Source organism: Enhydra lutris, unplaced genomic scaffold (assembly GCF_002288905.1).
Source record: "Enhydra lutris kenyoni isolate GAN:26980312 unplaced genomic scaffold, ASM228890v2 scaffoldscaffold55, whole genome shotgun sequence".
Lineage (NCBI taxonomy): Eukaryota > Metazoa > Chordata > Mammalia > Carnivora > Mustelidae > Enhydra > Enhydra lutris.
In genome coordinates this window covers 4218170-4242707 of record NW_019154139.1, presented here as the reverse complement: position 1 = coordinate 4242707, position 24538 = coordinate 4218170, and the positions used below count along the sequence as shown (strand labels likewise).

At 58.2% G+C, this 24538-nt stretch overlaps 1 protein-coding gene across 3 annotated transcripts; it reads left to right on the top strand.

Annotated features, from left to right (window-relative positions):
* Positions 1–23620, top strand: LOC111157578 (family with sequence similarity 118 member A). 3 transcript variants are annotated; one of them, XM_022519115.1, is made up of 10 exons: positions 1–79; positions 10192–10247; positions 10999–11251; positions 13640–13861; positions 15623–15751; positions 16979–17264; positions 18945–18977; positions 19736–19819; positions 21290–21403; positions 22508–23620. In XM_022519115.1, the coding sequence occupies exons 2-9, from the start codon at positions 10201–10203 to the stop codon at positions 21364–21366; spliced, it is 1131 nt and encodes a 376-aa protein (XP_022374823.1). In that variant the 5' UTR covers positions 1–79; positions 10192–10200; the 3' UTR covers positions 21367–21403; positions 22508–23620. The 3 variants fall into 3 exon arrangements, with proteins under 3 accessions (XP_022374823.1, XP_022374822.1, XP_022374819.1); XM_022519114.1 differs by having other exon boundaries at positions 10996–11251; XM_022519111.1 differs by lacking the exons at positions 1–79; positions 21290–21403 and having other exon boundaries at positions 10996–11251.
* Positions 23621–24538: the final 918 nt, after the last annotated feature.

The following is a 24538-nucleotide window of genomic DNA, read 5'->3' as shown; positions in this document are numbered from 1 at the left end:
GGGAGCGCGCGGCCGCCCCGAGACCCGGAGGTGAGGTGGACCGCTGAGCGGGCGGCGGCGGCGGGAGCTGGCCCCGCAGGTGAGGGGGCCGGGCCCAGAGCCCTTTCGGTCCCGGGGACCCCTCCCCGCCTTCCCTGGGGTACCCCCGAGACGCCTGTCGGGACCGCTGGTCCCCGAGACCCTGTCGCAGTCTCTGGCCCCGTCTGCCCCTGCCGCTTGAGGGCTCCGGAGCCCTGAAGCCCTTCGGGATTTCCCCTAGAGTCCAGGACCCCCCGAGGGCCTCCGAGATTGCCCGGGACCCCCCCGCCCCCCCCCCCCCCCCCCCCCCGGCTCCCCCGTCCGGGTGCGCAGGCCCTCGGGGCCCTCTCTCCCTAGCGCCCCCTCCCCCAGAGCCCGAGGCCGCTGCACCCCCCCCATTCCCCCCGCCCGGGGCTCCCCCTGCCTCTCCACCTCCTGATCCGTCCAGACCCGGTCGGCTCGTCTCCAGGCTGGTTTCTCAAACCCGAAGTCCAGGACCCCCGAGGGGCATCAGCGACAGCCTTCCCTGGGGGTGGAAATTGCTGATGATAATATAAAAGTGGGGGCGTCTCATCGGTCCCCGGCTGACCCTTTGTAACGGAGCAGGGGTGTGATCTCGGCCCCCACGTTTCATGTGTGTTCACCGCTGCACTGAGGCCGGAGCAGGGACAGGGTTGAACTTTTAATGCTCTTTGGTGAGACTCCCCCGGCCCCGCAGAGGAGTCTCGAGAACCCGTCTGAGCTGGTGGGGGGAGGACTGCGCAGGTGAGCGGGTCTGGGCGAACCCGGCTCTGAGGCTGCCGTCTTGGCTCGATTTTTTCATTCTTGGAGCTAATCTTTTTTCTGAATGCCCAGTAGTTTCCAGGAATTGGCACTTGAGCTGGAGACGACGAAGTCCTTGCTGTCAGGGCCCATGCGGGCGGGGTGGACTGGGGAGCGGGAAGCCGGTGGGTAATTGTCACCCGGGGATAATAGCTGAGTCGTGGCCTTGAGCCCAGCTGGGGTGGGAGCCCAGCTCCCAGGAAGTGGTTTCTGGAGGGCTTTTGGAAGGGGAGGAAAGAGGACGGGTAACAGGTGCGCTGGTCTTGAAGGTTGAGGTTGAGAAGTTTGCCACAGTCATTCCAGGGAGGGGGGGGGTGTGTTTGTGAGAGGGAGGGAGAGAGTGTGAGAAAAGGCAGAGAGGTGTTGCCACAAAGCATAGCAGATCTTGGAAACAAGCGTGGCCACAGCACAAAACCATCCTGGGGGACAGCTGGAGGTGTATTGCTTCGTTAATGAAAGGGTTCTCAGGGTAGTATTAGAATCTTAAGTGGGGTGAGTCCAGCTTCGTTCCCCAAGGCTCGTGCCCTTGGTCCTTTCTTGGATCACCGCTTCTGCTGTCTCCTGAGGAGACGGCGATGCAGCTCAGGGCAGAAGGAAGGTAGGAGTTGGTCCGTGAGGAGGATTGAGGGAGATTCTAGGGAGACCAGAATGGGGAAATGGGAAAGTCTGGCAGAGGGCAGGGTTTGGGATGCAGAGTGACGAAGAAGGGGGTGGGCGAGGGGGGTCAGGATGCAGGGACGGAGTCGGGCCCACGGAGGGGTTTAAGGAGGGGAGGGAAATGGGTTTTGTGTTCATGAAAAATCACTGGCTGTGGTGGTGGGGTGGGGGGGTGCTGTTGTCTGGAGGAAGCTGGGTGAGAGAGAGGGGTCCTGAACCGGGGTGGTGGCAGTGGAGACCATGGCTTCCTCAAGCGTGGGTGTCTTCCTCAAGCCTGGACCCCGGAGATGGCCGTTCAGTCCTTTCCTGGTGGAGCCTACACTTTGCTGCCTGGAAATTGACTTTGGAACTTACTAGTCCCTGTAGGAGAAGTTTTGTCCTTTTGTCCAAAGGGTGGGTGGTCCCGAGGGCTTCATCAGGGTAACTGTATGTCTGTGTGTCACCGAGAGCCCAACATCCATGCAGGAGATGCACCCATGGCTCGGGGGCGGGGGTAGCACGAAGGGGCAGGTTTGTAGAGATGGAACAGCATAGAGGTGTGGAGGTTGGACTTAGGGGCTCTGAAGGGGAGGCAAGTTCAGATTGGTCCTGGGAGAAATGTCCCTCCTGAGACCGTGTGGTGGTTCTCAGTGTCCACACAAGTTTGTGAGGACACAGGCAGTGGCCGAGGGCCTGGGATTTTGGGTGGTAGTGAAAATGTTCTGGGTCTGTGTTCCCTGAGGCACTAGTCTCGTGTAGCTCTCAGGTGCTTAAAATAAAGCTGGTGGGACTGAAGAACTGAATTTGTTAGATTTATTTAATTTTAACTAATTAAATCCAGGAAGGACAGCCAGTCACAGGCAGGGTGTAGTGGGAAGCATCCTGTTCTAGGCTGTGTTCTTTCAAATGTTACGCTTTTACTGTTTCCAGCAACCCTATGAGACGAGAGATAAGATTTCTTTTTTACAGACAAAGGAAATAGAGTCCCAGAGTGAGTAACCTACGCCCGTGTGAGTAGTACAACCAGCATGGGCGTGGTTTAACTCCTACCTACGGCTGGGCCTTTTCCTAGAGAACCTGCTAGAGCCTGGAGCCTCTCCTTGTGGGGGAGAGTGAAGTCCTTTTGGGAGGCAGCGTTGTTCCCGCCCAGCCCACCCAGCCCTCCGGGTCTGGGCTCTCCCCGCTGAAATCACGGTGGATGGTGGGGTGGAGAGCCAGCCTAGACCCGAAACCTGGGAGCTGGTGGTTTTGCCTGCTGCCTCTTAGACCTTCCTCATGGTGGCTGTTGCTTTTAGCATTTCTGGAAAAGGAGCCCCATAAGAAAGCATGTGAAACTAGGTCAACCAAAGCACCATGGCTTGTTATTTGTGAAGATTTGGTGGTAAAAAGAGATGCCTTAGTTGCAGTGAGTGCTTTAGATGAAGTTTTGGACTCACAGGGGAATAGGGAGTGCCCAGGATGGTGCAAGGTTAGGGGCCATGAGCGAGGAGCGAGTTTCTAGCTTGTCCCTAACTCCTCGGGGGGCTGGGACTAAGTCACTGCCTCACGGAGTCGCCATTTTCATTTTTCTAAAATTAGGGCCTCTGGCATCCCCTAACCATTTGGATCCCTTCAGCTCTAGAATTCTGTAACGTTAATCTCTTTAGAGGTTTACTTTCTAGAACATCTTTTTCTTGGGATGGCTAAACGCTGGTGGTTCAGCCTGCTTTTAGGCCTTCGTGGGGGTGTGCCTTACCCTTACTGCCTTATCATCGAGGACCGTGTCTGAGTTAATTGAACATCCGATGGACAAACTGGAAAGCAGACGACACTCGCGGTTGGCAGGGCTCCTGGTGAAATGTCAGGTGTGTTTGCCGCTCTGAGCCACACTCACGTCAGGAAAAGGTGCCAGGACCGTATTTACCGTGACCGGCCTCTGAGAGAGTTTGCTGCCATCCTCGCCAGATGAGGGGCAGCCGTGATGACCGCTTGGTCAAGATCACAGCGTTGTTGAAGGGTTAAGTGAGATGAAGCATGTAGAGTGCCGAGTACTGTCCCCTGAATCTAATAAGGGTACGGAAAACGTCAGTAATGAACGCGGCAGTTGGAACCAGCCCGTGACTTTGACATTTCCTGTGAGCTGCGGGTTTTGTTGTCTTCTTCCTTTGGGATAAGCGCCCAGGTCAGTCTGGAGGCACTGGTTGTAAGAAACAAATGAATACATTATAACTGTTAAAATTAAGCTTTTTTTTTTTTTTTTTTTGCTGTTGTAACTTCTTTTGACTGCCTTTAGAAAGTGATTGGTTCAATGTCACGTGTTCAAATTAAGGTTTTCTGTTTTCTGTAAACTGAAGAAAAATCGTTCATCCTAAAGATGCCCAGTTAGCCCCGGCTGGGAGGAGCTCTAAGCAGAACCAGGGCTGAGCAAGTGCGAGGTCGAGCAGGAAGCCCCCTGATGGTCAGGGCTGGCCGCCGCTGCCCCGGTAGTTCATAGTGGGAAACGTTTTACAGCTGTTTAGGAACCTTCAGGCTAGTGGACGCACCCGAAGTTTGCACAACAGTCAGTGGCGTGGGTGGTGGAATTCCCAGCTGACCCGTTTGGAAGCAGGTTCAGAGAGGTGTCCCTGCTGGGGAAGGGGTGGCGTTGTCTTGACTCCAGATCTCGTGTTTTCCTTGGTGTTGTCATGACCGCCCCCCACCCCAACCCCCACCCCCGCTGCCTCTGTTGCAGTTGCAGTGGTCTCAGGGCTAAGCCTCTCCTGCGGTTCTGGAAGCTTCATTGTTGCCCATTTGTACCTTGTTTCCAGATCAGGTGAACCTAGTCATGCTAACCGAATGCACCAGAAACACAGTTACCACTTCCAGATGGTTCCCTGGTGGTCGGAAGTGTGGCTGTCCATCGTCCTTGAAAACCTACTCCCATGACCCAGTGATTTCTGCTTCTGTGCCTGAGTCTACCTGGGCAGCCAGGTTGCTATGAAAAAGGCCGTTTGCGGGAATCCCATCAGACTAAGAGGGGAGGATGGTGTTAACTGCTGGGTTCGGTGTCGGGAGCTCGGGGAGCCGCACCGGGAAAGGCTTGCTTCGTGCTTCCCAGGCTTCCAGGCCCGCTTGGGGGAGCGAGAGTACAGCAGCTGGGGCCTGGCCTCCTTGTAGGACATTCTAGTCCTCAGGAACTGCACTGGGGCGGTGGATTACACTTAACTCCAGCTGGCCTTGACCGACACGGGTTTGGACTGTGTGGGTCCACTTACAGATCGTTTTCAGTAAATCTCCTGGACGTTTGAGATTTGCAACAATTTGAAAAAAACGGACGAGCTGCACAGCCTTGAACTAAAACACTGAGAAGAAGTTAGGTGTGTCATGAATGCACAAGGTATTTGTAGATACTAGTCTATTTTAGCATTTACTACTGTAAAGTCTACATAAAATCTAAAATCTATCATAAAAAAGTTAAACATCAAAATTTAGACTGCACATGACTTCTCAGTGGAGAGAAAATGTAAACAGATATAGAGAGGCGGTATTGAACTGAACTGTGCAGTAATCCTGTCCGATGGCCTGATTTTGTGGCTCCTTCCCACTGCGCGTGCGGCGAGTCAAGGACCGCCCTGTCTGCCTAAACCCGTGTGCACACGTCTGCCCGTGAACAGGTCATCTCTCTGTAAATTTTGTGTCTCAACTTGATTTTTCTGTGTATTTCTTGTGCCTTTTCCTATTAGTAGTTCAGTTTTTGGGGGAGTCCAAAGTTGGATGCAGATTTTCAACCCTGCGGGCTGCCCCTCACCTGTCCCCCGTCCCCGCCGGTGAAGGGTCCACTCTGTTTCCAAGTCCCCTGTCTTCTGTGAGCAGCACAGGGATGCGTCATTTCTCAGCGTGGGGCACGCGGTGTGCTTGATAGTATGTTCTACAAAGGCGGGCCCCGCTGCCGGTCATTGAGAGTCACAGGGACCCATGTCGGACTTCTTCCACGTGTTCTGGGAGCGTCTCATTCCATCACTCTAGGGATCGAGTACAGGTGACGTAAAAGCTAACATCTGGAGACTTCGACAGATGTTTGCAGCATCCCCTCCCCTGCCGTGTGCGAGGAACGTATTGTGTGTGTACGTCTGAGTTCAGCCCTCTTCCCTGTCCTCGGGTGCCACACGGAGAGCCTCCTCCCTGCTCTCACGCCGCTCAGAGTGCATGGAACCCACGTAAACGAAGAGGTTTTTCTCGAGATACTTCTGAGGACCCCACAGATTCTCATTTGTGCCTTGTGCTTGTAAAGTGAAAGTATAATTTGTAATAGAAAGTGGTTACTTTCTTTTTTTTTTTTTTTTTTAATTTATTTTTTTTTTTTATAGGAAAGGAACACAAGTAGGCAGAGAGGCAGGCAGAGAGAGAGGAAGGGAAGCATGCTCCCTGCTGAGCAGAGAGCCCGATGTGGGACTCGATCCCAGGACCCTGGGATCATGACCTGAGCCGAAGGCAGCGGCTTAACCCACTGAGCCACCCAGGCGCCCAGAAAGTGGTTACTTTCAATTTTACTTTTTTCCTATGCTAAGATTATTCTTGACCAACATTTTCTCTCTCCCCCTCTAAAGTGTGATTCGAGCCCTCCCTGAGCAGTTCATTCCTTTTATTCTCTGGTGCTTTTCTCGTCTTCCTTTTCCGTCCTGTGCTCTTGCTGGCAGCAGAGACCAGTGGGGGCGGTCTAGGCGTCCCAGACAGAGGTCAGTCCTGCGGGGCAGCGTCTGGGCCTGGTCCCGCGGGTCTTCGGCTGGCCTCCCTGGGATCTCCTGCGGTTGTGGTGACCTGGCTGCTGGACTGACACCGACACGCCCCAGGCAGCCTCTGACGTGTTGGGGGGGGTCAGGTGTCGGGCTGCCTGACAGTGAGCCTCGTCTCCCCGCGCCCCTCCCCGGAGGCCGTTCACCCTCCTGGGAGGTGAGACCCTGCTCTTCGGGCCCGAGTGCCAAGACAGCTGGCCCCAGAGGCAAAGCACTCCGCAAACGCTTGGCCGGAGAAGTGACACGATGAGGTCCAGAGTTAGGAGTGTTGGGACTGCGCGGGCGTGGTTAGCAGGAGGCAGGATGGCAGGGCAAGGTCACGAGCGGCCTGGCGTAGCGGGGTCGGGGAGTTGTTTTGCTGGCTGTAAATCACGGGGGCCGTGTTCACGGTCGATTCTCTTTTGTGTTGGAGTCAGGGTGATGAACGTTTATTTCGCACTGGGTGCTGGGGGTTCGCGGAAGAAGGCAGTTTGGCTGCTCTCAGGCCAGCGCATGAAACACTCGCGGTCTCAGGTTTGAAGAAAACATCCGTGAACACTTTCATGCATGGCTTTAGATGAAAACGACAGAACTGCTTCTGCAGAGCTGTGCTGGGGCCTGAGTTTGCTTTCAGAAAGTGCTGTTAGGTCTTTGAAAAAAAACGGGTTGCTATGATGACTTGGCTCTGGGCCTGCAGACTGTGGTGACGGCAGGGTCACCAAGGAAACCAGAAGATGCAGCTTCCGAAGGTCTCTGGAGGCTTTTGTTGCTGCTGTGGCGAGTCTGATTGGCTTAGCAGAGCGGCGGTGAGCGTGGGAGCCGCCCGGCAGGGGCTCGCCGTCCTGCCTGAGCGTCTGGGATCTGGCTCTGGTCGCTTTGGAAATCTCCTGTTTGGCTCCTGGTTTCAGAAGAAGGGGTTCGTGGGGGAACTTTCTTGATTCCGGTGAGCTTCGGCTGAGAGGCCGACTCTGCGGACAGAACAGGAAGTGAGGTCGCGTCTTCAGCGCGGTGTCAGCGTGAGCCCTGCCTGTCTGCACACTCCTCCCCTGCGGCGCTGGGCTTCTCTCTCGCTGGGGCCTTCCCCGTTGGCGACCTTGCTTCCTAAAGGTGACAGTGGTGTGCACGTCTAGGGGCCTCTCTGCCTGTTGGCGGTTGGAAATGGGGCCTCCGTGGGAAGCGCCATCCAGGAGCCAGCTCGTGACCTTCCTCAGGCTCGGGTGCAGAGAGAGGTCTGAGTCTTTACACCAGCAACAGGCCGCGTGCGGGGGCTCGCCGGGATCTGCTCGTGCTTGTGCAGTACCCCCCGGCCGAGGTTCGCTCAGCAAACTGGAGGTCATGTCGTTTTGGAGTTACGTGTAGCCCGCAGGGGTCTGAGTTGTTCTTACCTTCGGCTGATGTGTGTAAATGCAGTGTTTGGGTTCCTGGTTGGCATGAGGGTCCCGCGTGGGCCCCCGCAAGCCGAGAGTTGCACAAGAATTGAAAGAACCACAGGTAGACTTTTTTTTTTTTTTAAGATTTTATTTATTTATTTCACAGACAGAGATCACAAGTAGGCAGAGAGGCAGGCAGAGAGAGAGGAAGGGAAGCAGGCTCCCTGCTGAGCAGAGAGCCTGATGTGGGGCTCGATCCCAGGACCCTGGGATCATGACCTGAGCCGAAGGCAGAGGCCCCAACCCACTGAGCCACCCAGGCGCCCCCACAGGTAGACTTTTTGAAAGGTCTTTACCGTGGAACTGGTGCGGGGCGTTTCTGAAGTCTTCCGTGGGCCAGTGACCATTTAGAAAGTCCCCCACGGTGTCGGGTAGAGGGCCCGAGAGGAAAAGGCCCTTCGCAGGAGTAACCGGGGTGTGCGAGACGGGGGCAGGGCCGGGGGCGGTCGGATCCGCCTGCTGATGAGCATCGCACTCTAACTCGTCCGCCAGGACCGCGTGGCGCGGGCCTCACCTTCTGCCCGGACAGGGAGGTTCAGAACTCGGCCTCGCCAGCAACTCAGCGCGCGAGCTGTTCGCCTCAGCACGGCGAGCCCCCCAGCGCCGGACCGGTGGGAGCCGCCGGGTTTCTGGAACCCAGCTGCCGGCGTGTTCTGTAGTTGTTAGAACCGGGGCTGGGCGAATGGTTAGAGCCGCCGCTGCGATCTCAGGGCCGGCGGCCGGGGCTCCGTAACGCAGTGGGAAGCCCCGTATTTGTTACTGTCCTTCTATCTAGGAGGTTACACGAGAGGTTTTACCCCGCTGTTTCTGAGAGTAAATTTGTAGCAGGAAGGAGGATGGGGTGAAGGCGGAGAAGTGGCCCTAACTTCACTGGCCTTTCCCTTTGGGCAGACGATAGGCATCTGGGAGCAGTGTTCTTCTTGCCTCTGGACTGAGATTGCTTAACATTTGGGGAAAGGTCAGGGACACCACTGGGAGTTTGAAGGAAGCTCTGAACCCTTCCCTGGGGCAGGGGTGGGATGGAGCAGGGACGGGGCAGGGACGGGGCGGGAGGAGGCATCTCGGTGCCTGTGCCGTCGTGTGCACATTGTCGGGGTACTCCTAGGACTCCATGTAGCTCTAAAATCTAATGATGCCATAGGTGATTAAGCGTTGTTTACTTACTGGGAAATTATTTCTGGTGACCTGATTCTGAGATTAAAAAAAACCAACAAGACTGCTCGTGCAGGAAGGTGGTTTTCCGTCAGGGCACCCACATGTCGCTGAGCACTCTTCTGGAGAGTTTGCCGGTAGGTGCTGAAGCATTTTACGCTCTTCCTTAACTCAGCAATTCTACTTCTCCGAAATCTCTCCTAAAAAAATAGTTCCAAAATGGAGAAAAATTTTTGTGCCCAAAGATGGTTGTCAAGAGATGCTTTTTATATATATGTTTTATATATATTTTTTTTTGAGAGAAATTTTATTTATTTATTCATTTGGCAGAGAGAGAGAGGGTGTGCATGTGCACACACGAGAGATTGCACAAGCAGGGGGAGCAGCATGTAGGAGAGGGAGAAGCAGACTCCCCGCTGAGCAAGGAGCCCGATGTGGGGCTCGATCCCAGGACCCTGGAATCACGACCCGAGCTGAAGGCAGACGCTCAATCAACTGAACCACCCGGGCTCCCCAGGAAATGCTTTTAATATAGCACATGGAAAAAAGTGGGCTCTGACCTTTGGACGCAAATGATGGGGAAAATGTAAACCATCTAGAGGCCATATACAAATGTTCGTAACAGTCCTTGCTTATAGGCAGTAGGGTTCTGGGCTTTTCCAACTTGATTTTTCTGTGTATTTCCTTGTTTACAGTAAATATTCTGGAATTGGGCGAAAGTGATTCTGCAAAATTTGTAGACTGTGGAGATAGCTGGGCAATAGAGACCTAGCTGGTTTACAGTTCGTGTTTTACATAAACTCGCTGGTTTACAGTTCTTGTTTTACATAAGCTGAGAATCAACTTTTACTTAGACTGTTTCTTCTGACCGGATTTCAGCGCGGCCGAGGGGGCTGGCGCCCCGGAAGGCTTGCTGAGTGGGGCCGGGCTCTGCCCACGCCGGACACTGCACCCCGTGGGGCACGCGGACGCCCCTGAGAAGCCGCTTCCTGGCTCTGCTCCATCCGGCCACCTGCCCCTCTTCCTTATGTGAAAAGTCGTTTGTGTTTGTGTCCACTGGATCCCCTTTTGGACTGGAGACATAAAGGGGGGCGGCGAGGGGACAGCCACCACTGAGCCCCCTGTACCGTCTGGGCGGGGCATGCCTTCCCTTCCGTTCGTCTCCCCTCTGGGGCAGAGCTCCTGACCGCCTGCATCTGAGGCTTTGGCTGGCCTGGTTGGTGGGAACCGTGGCTTAGGAAGCATTCTGGAAGCGTCTGTTTGGGCGCTGACATTTTTGTAGGTTTTGTAATTTAAATAAAGATCCAGGACCTTTGATTTTAATGCCAGCTTGAACTCTCTTGGTGGTACTAATAAAAAAACTTGTCTGGGAAATGGGAGTCACTTCTAATTTTTGTCTTTAGGATTTACAGATGGATCCAGCGGAAAAGACAACAAACAGAAGTGAACAAAAATCCAGGTAAATAAAGTCAGCTACACCTTCACACGGGTAGATGGCCGCTGTCGTCCGTCTGCTCGGGTGCTACGTTTAGCGCCTGCAGTGAGCGCGGGATGAGAACTTGTGTCAGGAGGGAAGCTCGCGCCTTCTGCCGCCACTCTTCGCTTCCGTGTGAGACGTGTTCCAGAAGGCAGTCTTCTCTTTGTCCCGGGAAGTGACGGTCACCTGGTCTCCAAGTGACACGTGGTCCCGGGGTCCCGTCTGAGACGAGGCATGCCAGCACCGCTGGAGAGCACTGTGATCCTCCGGGACCATGAGTGGTTCTTGAAAAGTGATGCTAGATAAGGAGGTGTTAGCTCGGGGCCTGAGAGGCGGAAAACCAGCTTCGGCCAGGATTTCCTTGCCTGCCCCGGCCAGCAGGGGCCATTTTGTCATCACGCTGGTATTGCAGGCTCTTGGCAGCTTCAGGAATTAAAAGTGCGAGCTTTCTGTTCCCGTGTATGTCACTTCAGCGGATGCTCAACATCCCGGGGGCCTTGATGAGCAGGACGGGCCTGTCCCCAGGTCGCTGCGGGGCGAGGGCAGAGCGCGAACAAGAGATACGCAGAAGGGAACAGCGCAGGCTTCATCCTCTGGGGGCGTGCAGGAGCGGAGGGCGTGCGTGGCCGTGTCTGCCCGCACACTTCGCCCATGTTCCCGGACACTGTCTTTCCTTGGGGTGGCGATAGTCGCCACGGTGACTTCTGTTCTCCCCTTCCGTTGTTTCAAGTAGAAAGTTCCTGAAAAGCCTCATCCGGAAGCAGCCGCAGGAGCTGCTGCTGGTCATCGGGACGGGCGTCAGCGCCGCCGTGGCCCCCGGGATCCCCGCCCTGTGCTCCTGGAGGAGCTGCATCGAGGCGGTCATTGAGGCGGCCGAGCAGCTGGAGGTGCTGCACCCCGGGGACGTGGCGGAGTTCCGCCGCAAGGTGACGAAGGACCGGGACCTGCTGGTGGTGGCGCACGACCTGATCCGGAAGATGTCACCTGTAAGTCTTTCCACACAGGCGCTTCCGGCTTCCTTGGGGGACGCGCTTCTGGACCCGGTCGGTGGACCCGTGACCACCATGGACACGTCCACGAGCCGTGGTCGGGCCCTGCACTCCGCAGAGGGTGGCTGATGAGCGGGGGGTCTCGCGTCCGGGAGACTAGTCCCTGCGACAGCCGTGGCCGTGCTGGGTGCAGAGGGCTCCTCGAGTAGCCCCTGCCAGCCGGAGCCTGAGTCCAGGCGGGGCATCCACGATGGTGTCTGCTATGTCACCGCGCTGCGGGGTCTCCTGCTGTGGGCGGAGGGTGTTCTCGAGGTGCGTTTTGGGTGGCAGCAGGCCAGCCACGGATCTTCAGATGACGGCGGCTCCGCAGGCTTTTGAGGATGGGAGAGGTTAGAGCGGCTTTGTCTGCAGGTAGAGGAGAGGTAGTAGAGAGGACGGATGGGAGAACAGGGGCGCTGGTGCAGCTGTGGGGGTCCGCCTCGGGCAACTGCTCGGCCAGGTCCACCGCCGGGAAGCCACGGGACGTGGTAGAGGCTCGTGGCGGGTTTCCGCTTGCTCCTTCCAGACTCGTTAAAGCACGGCCATCCTCTGAGAGTCCAGGTGGGGGTCGGTGTTGGAGACGCTGCACAGAGAGCAGGAAGAGGAGTCTGCGGAGCCGCTGGGGAGCCTGGGAGAGTTTAGATGCTGTAAAGACACCCAGCTGTTGGCTTCCATGTAAACATCTGGGCCAGCAGCCGCGGGAGAGCAGGTGTCTTGCCAGTGTTGGGGCCCTGGGCCCCGTCTTGCTGCTCTGCTCTCTTCCTGGTGTGGCCTCCGCCTCGTGCTGTGAGGTCACAGGAGCTGGGACAGTGTGCCTGTCTGGCCAGGGGGACGCGGGGGCAGCTCCTGCCTGCTGCCCTCCAGGGCCTGGTGCGGGGGGCATATCGGCCACGCGGCTGCTTTACGCGCGGCCGCACCTGGCTTTCTGGAGCCTGGGAAGGGTTTCCAGCCAGACGGCCTCCCCCATGGGGCTGTTCTGTTAATACGGGGCTCCTGCGACCTAGGGCAGGGCTGGCCCGCCGCCCATCTGGTAAATACGGCTCTGGGGACACAGGTGCGCACAGCGTCTGGTGCCGCTTTCCAGCCGTGGCGCAGGGTCGAGCAGCTGTGACTGCGCCACACAGCCTCCAGCAGTGGCTCTCTGGTCCTTCAGAGACGGGGTGCTGAGGCCTGTCCCCGGAGGGGGGGAGATGGGCGTGGACAGAGAAGTGTGGGGGTGCTGGGTGGTGCGGGGGGCACGTTCGGGTGAGGTTCGCTTGGAACCTCGGGCGAGGCCAACACTCGTCTGGCCTGGTTAGCGCTCCTGCTTGTGTGGAGCGTAACTATGCTTTGTGTATTTTGTGAAACTTCCTAACGCGAGTTACATGAGGCTTGTCTGGACGGCGGGGTTCCCCGCACCCAGCTGAGCAGGCTGAGAACTGGGCGGGCTGGGGGGAGCTGTATCCATGCTCCCGAGGAATCCAGCAAAGCGCAGGAGGGGCGGTGAGCTGGGAAACTTGCGGGGCTGGGGCAGCGGTTGCAGTGACGGATTATGGGGTGTCAGCTGCTGAATGGGACAAGTTAGGCCTGTGGGGTGGAGACCCAGGTCCATGGCCACCGAGCCAGTGGTGTGCTGGTCTTCATGGGGGTGGGACGGCCCTGGGAGCCAAGGTGCTGCAGGGTCAGAGGGCGGCAGCCTGGGCCAGGAGTTCTGGAAGGGTCTGGCTCTTGGTAGTGATAGGTTTGGGATGTGACCAGAGGCTGGATGACTGAGATGGGACAAGGTCTGTGGAGGAGAAGCCATGATACGGGACGGTCATTTCAGTGACCGAGAAGGCAGCAGGGACTGTGACAAGTACAGCTGTGCCTGTGTGGCGCTCTCCGGGGAATCTGTGGTCTCTCCTGTGGTCTTCAGAGCCTCCCACGATCTGCCCCCGGGTCACCTCACCTGCTGGCCTTCCCCCTGCTCCTGTCCTGTGATGGGGGCCCCTTGCTCACCCTCGGACCCAGCCGTGCTGCCGCTACCTCAGTGCCTTTGCACTTACTCTTTCCTCTGTGTGGGACGCGCTCTCAGAGGCCCTTGATTTCTTTAGTTCTCTGTCCCAGCGCCCCTCATCAGAGGCCTTCCCTGGCGCCCTTTGGCCCACCAGCCGCTGCCCCCAGCAGCACATGGCTTTACTTCCCCGCGGCACGGGCCACTACGGACGTATCACTTGCTGTTTGTCCGTGGTCTGTGTCCTCTAGGGTTTCAGGAAACTAGGTGAGCCTGGGTTTCCTTTCTTCTGAGCCAGCGCCCGGCGCACTGCTGCTCAGGGGCTCGGTGCCGGAGAGAGGGCGCCTTGTAACTCCCGCTCCGCCTCTTCGCAGCGCACAGGCGACACCAAGCCCAGCTTCTTCCAGGACTGCCTGATGGAGGTTTTCGACAACCTGGAGCAGCACATCCAGAACCCGCTGGTGCTGCAGTCCATCCTCAGCCTGATGGAGCGGGGCACCAAGGTGCTGACCACCAACTATGACAACCTGCTGGAGATCTTCGGGCAGCAGCAGAGCAAGCCCATGGAGTCTCTGGACCTGAAGGACAAGACCAAGGTGCGGGCTGAGGGCGGGAGCGGGGTGGGGGGAGGGATCTGTGCTGCGGGGGGCGCGGCCTGAGCTTCCATTTTCCAGTGCGTTAGTGACCGTGAGGCTGACGGGTGATGCCTTTCCTGTCTCTGGACTTTGCTCACCACCTGCCCTTGTCTTTCTCGTGCCTTCTGTCTGGCAGGCTTCCCACGTGTGTGGACTTCTTACAGGCCGGGGCGGGGCGCAGGGAGCAGGGCAGGAAGGGCCACAGTCGCCCCCGGTCCTCGTGCTGCGGAGCAGGTGCTCCCGCCCTCGCTCAGGCATCGGGATTATGCCACATGTAGCGTTTTCATCTTGGCCTTCTTCCTCACTGTTCGCCTTTGAGCCTTTTGCCGTCATGAAGCCGTGTTCGAGAGCACGCTTGTAAGCGGCAGTGTCACAGTTGAGGGACAGTTGTTGTCCTTCTCTTATCGTTAGCCAATTCCCATGATTATGAGGGAGGCTTTGGTGAAAATCCTTATGGTTCTGTGTCTTTGTTTACTTCTTTAGGGTAAATTCCTAGAAGAGTTGTGGGGTCAGAGGGCGCGAGTATTTTAGGCAGATGATACGAATTAGCAAATTGCTTTCCAGAAGGTAGCCAGTTTATACTCCCAGCCACACAGGAGAGTATCCGCTTCCAGCATCTTGCGAGCACATGGTGTCACCAGAAAACAAAACACATTTCCCCCACTGAGGTGAAAATTTTACATTTTTGTTTCTCTCCTTGCTTAGGGTGATCACAGTTTCACGTTATTGGTTGTGTTTCTTTGGCGACATGTTTGTGTCTGCTGCGTATTTGTTCAAGATTTTATGTCCTTGCTGATACTGGGCTCCCCGCCCTCGTCGGGCCCCGCCCTCTGGGTGGTCTTGCAGGCCCTCTGCGCAGAACCCAAGCGAGACGTAGAGATGGCTCCCCCGTGAGGCCCTGAGTAAGCATGTGACCGCGGCCCGCTCAGACCCCGGGCTTCTCTTCTGCAGCTCCTTCCCTAGATCTCGGCAAAAGCCTGGCAGGTGGTGATGTGCCTGTGGGACACCCACGAGGACGGGTGACACCCTCTCCTGAGCTGTTAGTGACACGTGAGGGGACACCTACTCTCCGTGCCTGAGCCACCTGTCCCCACTGTGAGGCCTGCTTGCTGTTGGGAAGAGCATCTCTGGAAATACGCGGCTGAGGGCTTGGGGCTGAGCTGCCGGCGGGCTCCTCTGTCTGGGTCCAACCCGTCAAGCTGTGGGGGTTTGTCCAGTCGTCTGGCGCCCTCCGCCCTCGGGACCGCCCGCCGCTGTGAAGGGGCTGCGGGCACGAGGATAACGAGCAGTTTGAGGGATGTGCCTCTTTTTAAGGACTTTTGTTCTAGGTCTTGAGATGAAATCAGTGTAGAGCTGTTTGATGTTGTTGTTTCATATCTATTTTTTCTGGGCGTAAACACCACATCTACACACAGGAATTAAAACACAACGTGTCACTTAGAAGGGAGCGTCCTCTCAATCCCTGAGCGTCACCCGTCTCCAAGTGTGTTGTGGTCTCAGGCTGGAGGCGGTTTCTGCACGGCTGTCTGTCTGTCCGGCCGTCCTCTTGGACAGGGTGGGAGCAGCAGCAGCCCGGTCACCCTCGGGCTTTGCGGGGGGCAGTGTAAGGTGAGACGGGTCCCTCGCTCTCCCCGGGGTAGGCTGGAGGAGCGCGCGTCCAGGTGAGAGGTGTCCTCGTCCGCCCGCGGCAGGTAACGCCCCCGTCTCGCTTGCTTCCGGCAGGTCCTGCAGTGGGCCCGGGGGCACATCCGGTACGGCGTGCTCCACATCCACGGCCTGTACACGGACCCCTGCGGCATGGTCCTGGACCCGTCGGGCTACAAGGACGTCACGCAAGACCCGGAAGTAATGGTAAGGGCCGCCGTCGTTAGGCGTTGGCTGCGTCCCTTGGGCCGTGGTGGCCACTAGTTCCTTGGTGGCCGTCCGGGTAGTCTCTTGGCCTCTAGGCCTGCCCGCCCCATGGTGCCCGCGCCGGGCCCCGTTCTCAGCTGTCTCTCCAGGTGCCTCGGGCTGACGCCGGCGCTCACGCGGTGGGCCCCGATGTTGTGGGCGGCCTGTGGGGCCCTGGGCCCTCTGTGCGCTCTCGCTTGGGCCACTGCTGCCATGTCCTCTGTGTGTGCGCGCGTGCTTGTGTGCGCACGCGGTCGTGTGTGCGCGCGCGTGCTTGTGTGCGCACGCGGTCGTGTGTGCGCGCGTGTGCTTGTGTGTGCGTGCACACACACTTTCAGGCACCTCCTCTCCTGTCTCTGCTTGGCAAACGAGCTTTCAAAACCTCATTTTACAGCTTCATTCTCTGTGAAGCTTTTTTATATCCTGGAAAAAACGAAGAGTGGAAAAGCTGCTTTTCAGCTTTTGTAAAGTTTCTTATTAGCGCACTTAGAAACCACAGTATCTTCGCTGAGTCCATGGTTATCTAGGGGTCAGGCACTCTGGTCCTCCTGCTGATGCTGGCCCGTGGCCCATGGCACAGGCGTGGCCTGACAGGTGACTGGTCACCGTTGGGGGCTGTGAGAGGCCGGGGCGGACACAGGCCTCTCGCTAAGGTGTCAGGTGTCTGAAGTGGTGACTCCCCGTTGCCTGCCTGAGCGACCCCCTGAACCTTTGCCACTCTCTCTGCCCTGCTCCCTGGGGTCACTGTCACAGGTCCCCTCCCTCCTCAGCTCTTCTGCCCTCACTCCCGAAAACCCCCTTCTCCTGACGAGAGCCGGGTTGAGGTCTGCAGCACCAGATGGCTGGTGGCTGCGGCGGACGTTAGGCTGTCTGCACTCTGAGGCACAACTAGAGCGGCCATGCCTGCCTGGGATCTGCGCCCTTGAACCCCGCCTGGGGGAGGAGGGGATTCCCATGAGCGCCGAGCAGGGACTGCGCTCAGCGTGGGCCCGCGGGCTCGCGTGTGGCGCCGGGTGGATGTGACCAGCATGTCTGGAGCGCGTGCCCCTCTCACCGCGTCCCCGGCGAGGCTGGCGGGGAGGGCCTGTCGCTGGGCCCCTTCTGAAGCGTGGGCGCACCGTCGGCGGTCGGGCTGAGGGTCCCGCGGTCTTACGGGCGAGCGCTGCAGTCTCCCCGCTGGTCTTCTAGGAGGTCCTCCAGAACTTGTACCGCACCAAGTCCTTCCTGTTCGTGGGCTGCGGAGAGACACTCCGGGACCAGATCTTCCAGGCCCTGTTCCTGTACTCGGTGCCCAACAAGGTGGAGCTGGAGCACTACATGGTCGTGCTCAAGGAGAACGAAGACCACTTCTTCAAGCACCAGGCAGACATGCTCTTGCATGGGATTAAAGTCGTGTCCTACGGGGACTGTTTTGACAACTTTCCTGGCTACGTGCAGGACCTCGCCACGCAGATCTGTAGGCAGCGCAGCCCAGGTAGGGGTTTTCCTTCTCGACTTCTCCAGGTGCAAGGCCGAGAGAGTTCTTTCCAGTTCTTCCTTTTGTTTCGAGATACAATTTACACGCTATGAAATGCAGCGGAGACGTGATTCTTGTACCACTAAGTTCCCGGGCCCTCCGGTGACCCTTAAAAAGGCGAGTGTGTCAAATAGAAGGTCAGGTAGTCGGTGCGATGGTGACATCTGTGCACGGGACGTGAGCGCGTCGAGCTGTGCCGATGGCAGTCCGCGGCTCTTCCGCTGTTGGAGGACTCGCCACGCACCCGGTCACCTCAGCCAGGAGACGCTCCCGCCAGCAGCTGCGGGGGGACGTGGAAGCCGGGAAGGTGCAGAGCCGTCACGCGCCCTTATCCCCTTGCTGCGTTTCCCGGGTTCAGGCTGCAGGGCCACAGAATGCTCTCACCGTAACGGCTTGACCCTGTGCCCCTGTGAGCCACACACCTTTTCAAGTGATTCTCCCGGGCCAGCTCTTGGGGAACTGCCAGGAATGACCGAGATGACAGAGCAGCTTTTAAATTGGTCGTCCCAGCTTAGGGCAGTTAACGGCTTTGAGTTTGGGTCATTAAACACGGACGATGCAGACCCGGAAAGGTCTGGGCCGGCTGGATTTAATTACGGCAAGAAGCGGCCCCGCTGCGCCAGGCAGGGGAATTGGGTCAGCCACTGAGCCGCTGCCTGTGCCCGCTGTGACCTCAAAGACTAGAGGGTGCCAAGGTCATGGGTAACTGGACACACACGGGGTCCAGCTGCATCGTCTGTCCCCGCTAGTGCCAGTCAGAATCGCGAGGGTTAGCTCGTGGGCCGGCTTCGGGTGCACGTCCACGGGGAAAGCGGAGTCAGGCCACTAGTCCGTCTCCGAGGCAGAGAAGGAGCCAGGCGGACGCTTGCTGGGCCACACTCTGCTCTGTGTTTTCACCTCCTCGACCTTCATTTCCGGTCCCAGTGTCCATGGCCACTAAGTAGGTGATCTGACAGATGGCAAGAGCAGCTCAGAGAGGGAGTCACTTGCCCAGCTCGTGCCCAGACATTTTGGAGCTGGGACTGGAATCCAGTGTGTCCCAAACAGGCCCACGGGCCTGGCTCTAGAGAGGGGCGGAGGTGCTCCCCGTCCTGCCCCTACCCACAGCCTCTCCTGCCTCCGCGTGCATGGCTCCCCGGGGGACCGGGATCTCATGGACACCTGCGTGAGCACAGGCTTCTGGGTGCCTTTCTGCCCCACAGAGGCCATGTTCCCGGACCCTGGCAGCTGAGTGGGTCTGACGAGGTGTCGGGGCTGAGAGATCTTTGGATTTATAATCCGTGACCGGGTCCTTCAGGACGTTGTACTTAATGTTCATGAATGACCTCTCTTGACCGGAGAGAGTGGTGTCCCAGCACTGGCAGTTCTGAGAGTGGCAGCGGTAGCATGCCCTTTCTCCGTGTGTGCCAGGAGCCACATGCCGACGCCTTGGTCCTCACGCCGACACTGGGTGGAGGAGAGGAGAGGCGCTCGCTGGCCTATCCGCCCCTCCCCCTGGGACACTCGAGCTGGCATTCAGGGTCCCGGTCACTATTGCTGTGCCTCTCTGAGCAGGCCTGGCTGCCGTCCCCGCCGCCAGCCTGAGGAGGAGGAGGCCGCTAGGTCTTGGTTCTGCTGACTGTTTTCCTTTCTCTCCAGATGCTGACCGAGTGGACAGCACCACACTGTTGGGTAAAGCAGATCTTGATTTTTACCAGCCGGGCTTTTGCTTCCACGTTCCATTACCTTCCTGCCACCTTAGAACCGTGAAAGTGTTTCTCGCAGTAAATCCCTAGGCTGTAGTGACCCACGTCCAGTGGAGATGGGGGCCAGTGGGGCCTTAACGATGGTCCCTGCGACAGTGCGGGGATTACAGATGTGCTCCCCCAGCGGGGAGGCGCAGTGTAAACCCGGCTTCTGTGCTGGCACCTGAAAGTCCTTTCCCGTCCCACAAGTAAGAGCCGCAGGGCAGTCGGAACCAGGTTCGAATCGTGTTTCAGCCCCGGGTCTGCGTTGGAGCAGCCCCTCTCGGCCCCCTCGGAAGCCTTCGTCGCAAAGGTTCTGAGTGTCCGTACGCATCTGCGTGCTGCTGCTTGGCTCTGGCTGGTGATAGTCACAGGCTAGGACCGTGCTCGGTGGCCGCGGTGGCCTCCCGTGGGGGCCTTGGCGCCTAGGTGTCCGCTCAGGTCAGTGGGGTGGGGGTGGCAGGGACCCCGCAAGCGTCGTGCTCCGCCTCCCATCTCTGACTTCGTCGCCCTGCGGAAGGACGCCTGTAGTTGAGTCACCCCATCACCCGTGACTCCCACGTCCATCCTTTGGGACAAAGCGCACCCTGGGGCGTCCTGCAGGGTCGCAGGCCGGTTCCTTAGTGCAGTCAGATTTATAAACGGGTCCTTGGGGGGTGGCTTCTGGAAGAGATCGGCTTGCAAGTAAAGGTTTTGGTCTTTCAGGGAACGCGTGTCAGGACTGCGCCAAGAGGAAGCTGGAGGAGAACGGAACGGAAGTCTCCAAACGGCCTCGGCAGTCGGACGCGGGTACGGTGCTGTCGGTGCCCCACGTCGTCGGGAGGTCCGGTGGGGTGGCGGGGTGGCAGGCACGGTCTGATGTTGGCCCACAGATTTCACAGGGCGCGTCCGCCACGCGACCGCGGCCGGCGCACTGAGCAGTGTCATCGGGCACCTGGGGCTGCCCGCTGTCCCGACTTATGTCCCTCAGTCTCCAGAATAAACCACTTCGAGTCACTATTTCTTCTTCTCTCCGTCACGGACTGAGCTGTTCGTAAACCCGTTACCTGAGTGGATCAGGCCCGGGGCCTCCGGGACGGGATCCGGTGGCGCTCACCCGGCCCGGCCTCATCTCACGTGCCTCATCTCTCGCTGCCTGCGTCGCGGGTGGGACTCCCGGCTCTGCCCTGGACCCCCTCAGCCACCTCAGCCCCGAGTCTCTTCTCTGGGGGCGGCGCTGGGCGCGTGGTCACGGCCCGGGCCGGAGCAAGCCTCCCGGCCTGCCTGTGGGTCGTCGCCAGGTTGGGGAACAGAAGCGCTTACCTTAGCAACGGCGCCAGCCTTCCCTCCCGTCCTGCTTCAGCGACGTGCGAGGCGCCTGGCGGGGCTGGCGTCGCTGGCGGGGCATCCTCTGGCCGGGGCGGGTCGTCTTTCTGTTTGCTGTCGGCTGGCGTCGCTGCTGGTGCTCTTTATTTTTTGAGGAGTTTCTAGATTTCTGTTTGCCTTGTCCAAAAACTCACGTTTCACAGTGTTTTTAACGTGTCATTCTCCTGGTCATACCGCCCGGCCCGCTTTCCTGAGACCCTGACCTTCTGCTCCGCTGTGAACTGGGCGCGAAGCCGGGCCCCAGTGCCCTCCTGGCCTCCCGCGCCACTGCCCGGCTCCTCCTTCCCTGCGCGGACCTCGCGGGGGCTGTCACAGCCCTATGTGCGGGGCACCAGCTCCCCGGGGCCCGGGGGGCCTGCGGGTGTCGTCTTGTGGTCCTGCCCCTCTGCACATGGTGGGGGTGCGGGTTCTGCTTCCTGCTTTCCAAGGGACTCTGTGGTCTCCGGGTCCAGGGTTCCTGCTGGGAGAGGGTCTGTTGCGTACCCAGGTCTCGTGACCTGTAGGTGACTGCTGTTTTCTGTTCTGGAAGCTTTTAGGATCATCTTTTCTCATGTTCAGAAATTTCACGAAGGCGTGTTTAGGCGGCCGTCTCTTTTCCGAACCTGGCTCAGTTCCGCCCCCTGCTTCTCCAGCCCCGGGTTAGCTGTGGTTTCCTTGTTTCTTTGGCCTCTGTTCCTTCCTCCCTGATTTCGTCCTGCTTGGAGCTTCTGGGGTGATTCCTGCGGTCTCTTGTTTTCTCTCTCGTCCTCGTGTTCGTTGTCAGGTTTCATCTTTTCAAAACCTTTCTGGGAGGTGCTCTGAATGCTGTTCTAGCCTTTGGGTTAAATTTTCATTCTGAGAGCGTTTCCATCCATTTCTGGGAGCTCTTGTTTTCTCATTTATTTTCTGTCGTAGCATCTTCTGCCCCCGTGACTGTGACAGCTTCTCAAATCTGTAGACACACTAGGGGCTTCCCGGGGTATCTGACTTGACTTCATTCCGGAAAACACTGGGACTGAGGATTTTCAGGTAACAGTTTTTAATTCCTTTAAATAAGAAAACCTCAGCACGGTGCTCTCCGACTGCTCTCTGATAGCATGTTGAGAACGTCTAGGGCTGTGAAGCACGTCACCTGTTGGTACCTGTCACTCAGCGTTTAACCGAACGTTCGGGGGCGTTTGAGCGGCCTGGGATGCGGCGTCTTCCTGCCGCAGCACAAGCAGCTTGTGCTGCCCTAATGGTCTGTTGTGGCCACAGAGCTCGCCGAGGAGGCAGGGGACGCTGAGAGCCAGCTCTAGGAGCGGCTGCGCGCAGTGTCGCTCCCGGTGGGCCTGGTGGCGGGAGGCCCTCCCGCATCCAGCCGTGGGGAGGGTGCCGTCGGAGCAGCGTCCGAGTTCTTCCCGGTCTTCCCACCGGGTGCGGGAACGCAGCCAGCAGGGACATCTGTAACCGGGTCAGATGAAGCCAGTGGCGTGAGCTTGCCCTGGCTTCCTCCAGGACAGGCGGCTGTTTCCGGCAGCCTCTCTCCTGCCCCTTGCTCTCGTCCCGCCTGGGACCGCTGGGCCACTGAGCGAAGCCGGCAGACGTGTCTGTTCTCAGCCCGCGGTGCTGCTGCTGCGTCTGCGCGCCTGCCCTCCGGCCGGCCCCGGGGCGCGTGGCGCTGTGGCCGGAGAGCCAGTGGGGCTCCAGGGTATCCCCCGGTGCCAGCATCCACCGCCACCGCCACTTCTCCCCGGGCAGGCATGTCCCCTTCTAGAAAGCCTTCCGGGTCCCCGTGGGCCGGAGCGCGAGGAGGAGTGTGGCCGGCTGTCGTCTGCTCGGCTGTCCCGCAGCGCGCGCCTCCCTACCCTTCGGCGGGCTCCTGCCATCGGCGTGGTGACATGCCCCCCCCGCCGTGGGCTGACCCCCGCAGTCTTCTAGGAAGGGAAGGGGCACCCCACCCGTGGGCTGGGACTCCCCGATGGCATGTACAAGTCAGAGCCACGTCTAGGCGGCGGTGGCTGCTGTCCGGAGTCACTTTGAAAGCGTTTAGCAGGAAGAAAAGCTGTAGATTGTTCCAGAACTAGATCCTCTTGGAAGTACTCCTTCAAGCCGAGTTTAACATTTCCGTATCCCTTTTTTTCGTTGAAACAGATGATGCTGGAGGGTCTTGAAATCTTTAAAACCAATAAAGCCTGCAACTTGAAAACCAGCCTTCTGTAACCGCAGTGCCGTAACCCAAACGATGAGGAATGTTCGAAGAACTCCGCGGGGGCTCTCCTCCCCGAACCCACCCCTCCCCCGACGTGTGGCCGCGCGGCCTCGGAGGCTGGTGCGATCCCACCGTGGGCTTTGGCTGCTGGGGAGGTGAGGCGCCGCGGCGGGGCCCGCTGTGCAGCCGGCGGCCGGCTACCTCAGGGACCGCGCGGCGGGCGGCCAGCCCGGGCCTCCGGGCTCCCGCTCCGCACGCCCCCATCGTCAAGGTGGTTTTTCTAATAAAAGGGGAGGGTGAGGACTGTCCAAGCAACAGGAGTTGCCAAAGAGGAAAAACAAAAAACTAGACACTTAAATTTTCTAACCTTTCTGTGGAAACGTGTGTTACTGTAGAGAAACGTGCGCGTTTGTGGTTGGCGAGCGGAGCGGGAGCCGGTGCTCCGAGGCACGGCGCCTGCTGCTGAGAACGCGGTGTTTGAAAAAGACCAGCTCTGTGGGTTTCTCCAGAATTCCCTAATTTTGGTGACTTCGGCTCCCGAGAACGGCAGGCCCGAGCTCGGCGGAGGCCCCGGACGGCAGCTCCCTCCCGGCCGGGTCCGCTTGCCGGCCGCCGGCTGAGAACCGGCAAGTGCAGCACGAGACCAAGATCGAAGCTTTTAGTTAGAAGGTCAAGTCCAAGTTTTCCGAGTTTTTATTCTATGGGGTAAGGTCCAACCTTTCTGTCCATCTCTTCTGAGTCTCTTCCTCCAGCCCAGTTGTCAGCAAGGCAGGCAGAGCCTGCGGCCGTGCGGGCGGTCGGGGTCTGCCGGGCGCTGCTCCGACCGTGACCCCGGCGGGGACCCTGCTTGCTTTCCCTTTCAGAGGCTGCTGTGTTTGATGTGGTTTCTTGCCAAGTCCCACGACACTCTCATTGATGGCGCTGGAGCTACCCCAGGTAGCGGGAAGGTTAAGAACAGGAAACACGAGGTTGGGATGTGTCGTGAGTGGGAGAGAAGCCAGAGACCCGCTTAAGACTTTTTTTTCTTTTTGAAGCATGAAAAATTTTATGTTACTCTGGTCATAAATAAAATTTTAACTTCAACTCTGTGTGCTCGATTTTAGTTGTGACAAGGCTGGGCGTGATTTAGTTGATGAGAAGGTTTATCCTGAGTTACCGGTTGTGAAGTCAAGTAACTACTTGAATGTGTTTAAATTTTTTAAAAGGCAAATATTTAAGTTGTTGGTTTTTTAAATACACGTTTACAGAGTGCAGCCAGGGATGAATGAATCTGAAAGGTGGCTGGACACAGGGTAGACGAACATGGGAGAGCTGCGTGGGCAGTTCTGCTGACATTCGTGAAAATGCCAGTGCCTTCCAGCACGACCGATCTGTTAGAAACAACTCGAGTGTCACTCATTTGCTTGTGTGTGACCTTGTTGGGGAGAAACGCTGGGTCGGGTGATGACAGGATGGCCCCGTCGTAGCCGCGCCCCGGCCGCATGCCGCCCCCACCGTCTGGTGGTTGGCAGGAACGGGGGGGCACGGTCCTCTCACAAAACAGACTGCACCTTGAGGGATCACTGAGCGTGAGAACAGCCCAGGCAGCGATAAGGGACCGCCCTGAGCTCGTGGGGCTCTACAGGGACATTTCAACATGAAGCCGATGTTTCCAAGGCAGAGGAAGGCCGTGATTTCGAGGGTGTTGCCAAAGTTTTCTTAAGAAAGGAACAGAAGACAGAGCGGCTTCTGCTATCTGCAGCTGATAGAGCTGGGCCGGGGGAGGGCAGGAAGCGTCTCTGTGGCTTTGGTCTGCTTGCTGGGCACAGAGTGCCCTTCGCTGGCGTGAAGCACGGAGCGGTGTCCCCGAGCGAGCGCCTTAGTCCTTCAGGTGCCTCCCGTGAGCACCTGGGCCCAGGCTTCAGAGGAAGACCATCAGCACTTCAGAATTTCTTTTTAATTCCCTTTTGTATTGCTTTTTATGTTGACATATT